This window comes from Notolepis coatsorum, assembly GCF_963971535.1.
Source record: "Notolepis coatsorum genome assembly, chromosome: 18".
Classification (NCBI taxonomy): domain Eukaryota; kingdom Metazoa; phylum Chordata; class Actinopteri; order Aulopiformes; family Paralepididae; genus Notolepis; species Notolepis coatsorum.
Genome location: NC_140182.1, coordinates 40,678,557 through 40,686,604, shown reverse-complemented (window position 1 = coordinate 40,686,604; position 8,048 = coordinate 40,678,557). Strand labels below are relative to the sequence as shown.

General features: G+C 40.5%; 1 protein-coding gene across 1 annotated transcript in view; it reads right to left on the bottom strand.

Moving 5' to 3' along the window:
* Nucleotides 1–1,552: 1,552 nt before the first annotated feature.
* Nucleotides 1,553–8,048, bottom strand: part of LOC311245662 (CD81 antigen-like) — a 30,953-nt gene continuing 24,457 nt past the window's right edge. The window contains exons 3-8 of the mRNA XM_084335596.1: nt 7,085–7,182; nt 6,768–6,842; nt 6,526–6,639; nt 6,009–6,101; nt 5,725–5,814; nt 1,553–4,124 (exon numbers count right to left, since the gene is read on the bottom strand). Coding sequence (XP_084191722.1) covers nt 4,059–4,124; nt 5,725–5,814; nt 6,009–6,101; nt 6,526–6,639; nt 6,768–6,842; nt 7,085–7,182 — 536 coding nt within the window. The 3' untranslated portion in view covers nt 1,553–4,058. The remainder of the gene's footprint in view (nt 4,125–5,724; nt 5,815–6,008; nt 6,102–6,525; nt 6,640–6,767; nt 6,843–7,084; nt 7,183–8,048) is intronic.

The following is an 8,048-nucleotide window of genomic DNA, read 5'->3' as shown; positions in this document are numbered from 1 at the left end:
GCATGCCGGCCAGCGAGCCGGACGTCGGGATATGTTGTTAGCACAATAGCTACCAAGCTAAGCTATGTTAGCTTCTAACGGTGTATACACAATATGTACAACGAGTTAACGACACAATGATTTACATTATTACAAATATGGTAACGTGGTTGTGGCTTTTACAAATAGTGGTAACATATATATAGATAGACAGTACTGCTACATCTCTATATTTATGACATACCATATTTGTATGTAACCTGAAACCTAATCTCTGACGGGGAGATGGGCGGAGCTATTTGGTGGGTGGCTGTCACTCAAAGCATTCTGCTAGTATGGTTGGAGCCAAGCCAATAATAGCCTGCTTTCATGAGGCTGAAAAATGCTGGTTTTGAGTACAAGATTAGAAATATAAAACAATGATTATTTTTGGAATAAAAATTACAGATGTGTTACATAGACTCACAGGAAGTGTGTAAAGTTGCCCAAATAGTGCTAGGAATAGCAGTGCATAACCCCTTTAATGTTGTTTCTTTTTCAAATGTAGCCAAGAGTAAAGACCATAACGCTATCAAAACAGCAGTCAAAGTGTATATGTTCAGCACTATGTTTGTTTACCGATGTTTTTAAGATTTTCCGAAAATAGAATTGATCTGAGAAATGCTAATTCTATCTCTCTTATATCGTAAAACCGAGAGGAAATGTCTAAATCCAAATTGACCACTGCCATTGAAAAGAGGAGCTTTTTCCCTATCCATAGATGTATGATTTGGCCATAATGTCATTTATAGTTCATAATTCAATTTTGAATGTATAATTAAAATGGATTATAATTTATTACTGTATCTACAAATCCTTCTGTTTAATCATCTTCCCTTTATTCATTATTCATGCGGCACAATTATAACTAGGGATGCTCGATATTGGCTTTTTTACCGATACCGATATTCCGATATTGTCCAACTCTTAATTTCCGATACCGATATCAACCGATACCGATATATGCAGGGTTTCCCCGTCCAAAAAACTGAATAATTTCAGGTAACTAATAATTTCACTGGATATATATATAACAAATATTGTTATTGTTTTTTTTTGTTTTTAAACCGATACCGATATTTTCCGATATCACATTTTACTGCCGATATCGGCCGATAATATCGGTCGGCCGATAATATCGGACATCCCTAATTATAACATGTTGTTATTCACTGGCAAAAATGCAACAAAAATAAATCATAATTTATGTTCTCCTTTGTTTCATCACAATTTACTCAAGCCTAGTAACAGACACAATGGGAATACATACCCCCAGGTCCCTAGATGTTCCTAGATACCAAGAACATGCAAATTGAGCTTGTAGAAGTGGAACAATCTTCCATTTACTTGGGCATGTACCTTTAGGCGAAATTTCTGAAAATAGGGCTACAGCTTAACAGGTTGATACCGTGTGATACCGCTCGCTTCACACGCGCACAAGCCCAGTGCCCTTTTCAGCCTTTGAGCACCTGCCCCTCTAAAGTCCTGTGCACGTCCCTGGTGTGTATCTGCCAATGGTTATAGATACAGAAAGTACAAGAGACATAATTTATTAGCATCATTAAAATGACTTGACATACAGATTCATTATTTCAGGGAGGGGATTCACAAGTGAATGTAGGAGACAACATGACAGTATGGCAGCTCATGAGACCCAGGTAAAGAGATCCCCATAGAACACCAGCTCCCCCTGATTATCATCACCATAAGGCAGTATGAGGCCCAGGTAAAGAGATACCCATAGAACACCATCTCCCCCTGATTACCATCACCATAAGGCAGTATATTATACAACTGAAACCCTACTGTTTAAATTATACAAGATTGGCACACTACAGTGATGTGTACACCACAGTCAACCAATCAATTAATCAATCAACCAACCAACCAATCAATCAATTAGGGAATATATGAACTCACCTGACTAAGAGTTATGCAAATATGATAAATATGTACAGTTTATACAGCTGTAAAAAGAGCCATTATCTCAGTGACTTCGGAGAAATATATTTCACAAAATATAGAAAAAGGCTCAGAAGAAAATCTTGCATGAAACATCATACATCTGTCAAGACAACATCTGGATGTGTAGAAAAGACAAAAAGAATCACTGAATGTGACACTATTATGGTTAGCATTATTAGAATAATAATGAAAAAAAAAAAAAAATAATAAAGAAAAACCAAAGGGGAACTATTTTACTATTTCTTTCACTATTTGGGCAATTCTACACAATTCCTGTGAGTTTATGGAACACATCTGTAAGTATTTTTTCAAAACAATTCATTGTTTTGTATTTTTAATCAAGTACTCAAAAACAGCATTTTTCTACCTCAAAATGTTAAGCCGTTTTGATACGCGGAGCCGAGGTGAAGGACGAGAATGCGATTTGAGTGACAGAGAGAGAGAGAGAGAGAGAGAGAGAGGTGGCTGGCAGTAGGCTACAAGCGTAGACGGCAGCGTTTCCGTTAGCCGGTAATTACCGGTATTTGTCCGGCAAAATCTCTTGAAGTCCGACATATTTAATTTCTCCGGTCTTAATGTCCGGTCTTAATAATTCCCTGAGTCTAAGCACAATTTGATTATTTGAATTGTATTAAAATAGGCTAAAATTAAATAGCCTATGCGATGAACGAAACGATCATTACATTTGTTTCCTCGTTGCTTCTAATAATGACAACGACGTTGTCAGCGAGAGCTTTAAAAACGTAGGTCTCGGTTCGCTTCATCGGACCAAACGCGAACCAAATATAGGAAGTGATTATTATTACCACTGCTCGCAGCACTCACTGCAAAACAAGCACACTGCATCTAATCTCTCTATCTATCTATCTATCTATCTATCTCTCTATCTATCTCTCTATCTATCTATCTATCTCTATCTATCTATCTATGTCTGTGCATCTTGGGAAGAAGGAAGAAAAAACGCGGCTTATTATTATTACCGAGGCGCGCGGCTTATTATATTATTAAAACGGCTACTTGTGGGCACTCATAAAAACACCGTGGTCTACAAGTTGTTTAGCGAGAGGATGGTGGTAATAATGTCCTTCAATAGAACAATGGATCAATGCCATGTCAAAACTCGGCTCCGCTGATCTGGGCTCCGCAGTACACACACAGACACACACACACGCGCGCGCGCACACACAGGATCGCAGCCACACACACATTTCCACTGTCCAATAGACAAGCGCCCTTTTCGACCGCGTGACATTGAGGTGGAGAGAGTAGTCACGCAAACCACGATAATGTTGCCGTGTCTCTGCTTTCTCAGTTCTTCGCTTGATATAATTAATACAAATGTCCAATATAACGGAATTCGTTAGCTCATAAAAATGTGATTATAACAGACTGCTGTTTATTGTCGGGCCGACTGCCCACAGACGCGGTCTATTTTATTTCAAGTCAGCAGCAGCACGGAGACGGAGTATCGAGGGACTTATTTTATTTGGAATATATTAATGACTGTATACGCAAAAGTAGCCTAGTTTTAAGTAATAATATTATAAATCTACATGCCTTGAGGATGACATTCTTTATATAGCCTGCCTATCTCAATTGTTTTAAAGCTCAATAAACTATGACCGGAATTAATCTCATTTGTCCGGTAGTTGAAATCTTGCAGGTCACGGAGACCGGCAACAATTTTTTCTAACGGAAACCCTGGTAGACGGGGCGGGCGTTATTATGCAGATGAGAAACCTCTGACGTCACAGATACGCTAAATTTCAGATGACTCACTTGAGTGAAGGACAATATTGTGAGATGATAATTGGAAGAATGCGCCAAATTGAGAATTAGAGACATAGATCCTATTAATATAAGTCCACATAGCTAGAAAATAATGCTAAACACTGGAAAAGGCCATTTATAAGATAGTTCCCCTTTAAAGAAATTTCTCTATTTTCTATTCAATAATACTGAGAGAAATGTCCATTGTGCTGTATCATAATCACAAAGAGAGAGGAACTAACACACAAAACATATAACACCATCCTTTATGCAGGCTGCTCTGGGCTCCTGCAGCTCACAGGCTCTTAGTACACTGGTACGCTGTTGCGGATTCCACAGCAGAGCACCATCGTGAAGATCATCTCGAAGATCTACAGAGGAAAACAATGGGACATTCAGAGGTGTGTCAGTTGGTTGTGATGAGTAACTTCTTCAATAGTGACGAGAAAGCATTCTTTCTTTTTAATAAACATTTTATTCTGGTGAAATGTCATACACAAATGTATATGAACTAAGTGTGTGGGGGGGTTATATTAGTTTATTCTGTGTAAGAATACCCATCTACTGCATATAATTAATTTTATTTTTAAATTGTAATTTCTTTTAGAAATATATTTCTTCTGGAGCATCCTATATCCTGTTTACTTTCAGAGTTGCATATTTTGATTGATTTGTACTGTATATTGTTATATATACTGTATATTATTTCAATAAAGTTAATAATAATGAAATTCTATGGCTTTGTTCAGACTGCAGGCAAATCTGATTTGTTTCTCATCTTTAGGACAGACTGTCCGCACTGCTATTTGCCAGTGATCGGATTGGATCTGTGTGTCCAGATATCACCAACCTATGTGCATGGGTTGCTGTGGTAACGATGTAGGCATCTGTAACTACGTACGCTGGTGGCTCCACTTTCCAACGCGGAAGCATGAGAAATGGAGATCCATCATCTCGCCCTCCTCCCAAAGTGTCAGCAGACAATTTATGTCAGCGTCTAACCGTGGACTATTGTTCTTCCTATTGTCCCCCATGTCCATACAGTCTATAACGACCTGTTGCTCAGCCGCTCTGATGCACTTCCGTCACTCTGGATTTGACGTCGTCGCCGCGTGTCATGTTGCAAGTGACACAAAAGACACTTTGAAATCCGAATTGAGTCAATCAAACAGGATGTGCCAAAAAACCCGATGTGGGCTGGCAGTCTGAACAAGGCCTATTATGTTTGTATATAAAATTTGACAACTGATGGCACTACGAGTTTGGGAACGCTGCATCTACGCCAGATGGTTCCTACACTTTTAACTGGAACCAGGACATTGCAGCTTATTACTGCTGGTTCTTGCTCACTTGCACTGGCTGCCTGTGAAATATAGAATTTATTTGAAAATTATATAATTTGTTTTTAAAGCCCTCCGTGGATTAGCATCACAGTACATTATTGACCTGCTGACTCCTGATTCTGCTCCCAGGTCACTTAGGTCGTCACCCTCACAACAGCTCCTCTCAGTCCCTCACTCGCATCTCATAACCAAAGGAGACCCCTGCCCCCAGACATTGGACCAGTCTCCCGTCTCACATAAAGTCCTGTCCCACTGTTGAAACATTTAAATCACGTCTAAAGACCTTTTTTCTCTTGCTTTTAGTGCAGTTTGAGGTGGCCTTGTTTTATTCCTATCTTATTTAATAATTTTATTGTACATCTGTACTGTATTCTATTGGCTTCGTACTGTTTTGTCGACAAATGTTACACTGTGGTGCTGTGTCATTTCATTCTTTGTTATTGCTATGTATTCTATTGTAATGACTGGAAAGCACTTTGGCCCAACTCTTGTTGTTTTTAAATGTGCTATATACTGTAAATAAAAGTGCCTTGACTGAGAGGAGCTGATGAGAATGTAACGGTAGTGAGCTTGTGCACACAGTGGAATATATTCCTTCTTGTCCCGCAGGCCCCTCTCCGTCACTCACCATGATAACAGCGACCACCAGCGCTGCCAGGCCAATCAGGTGCAGCTTCTCAGAGAACAGGTCGATCAGTTTAACATGACAGCTCTGTGACTGGAAAGGGAGTGAAGACTGAAGTCAGACACACCAGCGTGACAAATAAACATACAACTGTTCTAATGTTCTCCATTGCTGCTAGATCACATTTCCTGTGACAAGTCACCATTTAATCAAACAAAGGATCGCTATGTGATTACGTGAATATAGCTACTATAGATGATGTGAAGACGGGCCGATTTAGTGCGAACCTTCAGCAAGTCATCTGGAGACTTGTTGGGACACAAGGAGCTGGCGACTTGAGTGAAGAGAAGGCCGTCGTCCCCTTTACCACAGCAGTCGAGCTGCGGAGAGCAAGAGCAACGAGAACAGCAACAACATGTCAGCCAGTGAGGACAACCCTCTGTGGCTGACTACAGCAACACTATTATTGTAGTCAGTGAGGTGATTGAAAGTTGTCTTTCTGCATATCGCTCTAAGATTGCCCACAGTGGGGGCCCGCTGGACCAGTTAGACATTAAGTGCCTTGCTAGAGGGCACCATGGCTGGGTCGGTGGGGGACGGTATATGCAATACCAGCCGGGTATCAAACCAGCAAACATTCAGTTACTGTTCTACCTCTAGGGCCCATCCTGACTCCCCAATTGTATAAACTAATACACAGACAATACTGCTTCATACACACATAACACAAAATGCTATTTTATACCACGTCATACCACACGAAAGAGCCAAAAGAAGTGGAGAAATGACCCCAGCATGACTTACTGTATTGTGGAACACCTCCAGAATCTTGATGGCTGCGTCCTTGCTGGGGGCCCCTGAGACATCCACTGCTTTGATGTACGCTGAGTCATAGAAGTTGATGAGTTCTTTTGAGATCTGTGTGGATAGAGTTGGTACAGTATGCTGGTTCATTGACACAACAAACAGAAGACTTAGGATCATTGAAACAGTGGCACAGGTGCAAAGGTTGTTCAATGCTCCAGTGGCTTGTGTGGTTTGCTTACTGTGTCTCGGTTCATGAATCCCCAGATTCCTGCAGCCACTTCACACGCAAAGAGGACGACCAAGAAGAAGAAGAACTGGACAAGAAATAAGCATGAAATGACCACTTTTAAGTAGAAAAGCCTAACCAAGGTCAGGGGTTGCAAATTAGCCATGGCTAGAAATCCTACATGCAATGCATCTGTATCTTGTTATTGTTATTATATTGCTACAATATTTTCTTTTGCAATGTCCCTGACAAACTAATAAATCAAATAATTAATAAATAACAAGTTGCAAGTTACACATTTGATGTGGTAATAAATTGTTAGGAACCTACCGTTCCCAGGAGGCACTGAGATTCCTGGATGGCACCGTAGCAACCTAGGAAACCTACGAACATCATCACGGCCCCCACTGCTATCAGAATATACACACCTACAAAGAGAAAGGGAAAGGGGGGATTTCAAATACAAGCTTTAAAAATAATCTGTCGAAAACAGTGTGTATTGTGTGTATAACACCACTAGGGGGCATTGTAATCCTTGTGGTAGTGGATAAAGTACACTGATCCTTTACTTTAGTAAAAGATAGAAATATCCAGACAGAATTGTACTCTGGTATAAGTACAAGGCCTCTGTTCAAAATTATACTTAGGTAGAAGTATAAAAGCACTTGATATGTAAATGTAGTTATGTAGCAAAAGTCAAAGTGATGTACATTCTATTACATATTGTATTTTTAATGCTCCTCAACCCCCCAATTCATTGACCTGTGAATATGACGTTAAAGCGGTTGGCTCTGGTTATTTCCTCTCAGGCTTGAACTTTGAAAGTATGTAATTTTGAGCACATTTTGTACGCAAATCATTTCCCTTCTAGGTAACTAGCAACTGCAGGGTTTCAGATACTGTGATGAAATGAAAGGGGAGCAGACAGTGGGCTGTTTCCTTTGAAACGTAGCGGATAAAAGTATGAAGTTCCCAGAAATAGAGCTACTCAAGTGAAATACTACAAAACGACTTAGTGATGTCACACCCACGGTCACCCGGTGCCCGTAGGTCGCTAGGTAACGGGACTTCCTGGATGCATTCTCCTGGTGAGATGACATGTCATGCTCGACTTCCAGGAAGAGAGAAGCTGTACAAACTGGTGGCCAGGCCAGGAAATACCTCTAGCAGAGACCCCACCCCCCACTACCCCCTCCTGCTCTGACCCCCGACACTATCCTTCCCCAGGAAGCAGGAGGACAAACACACATGGGTATTCTATATGATTCCCACTTCATGCTTTGCTCTTGCTGCT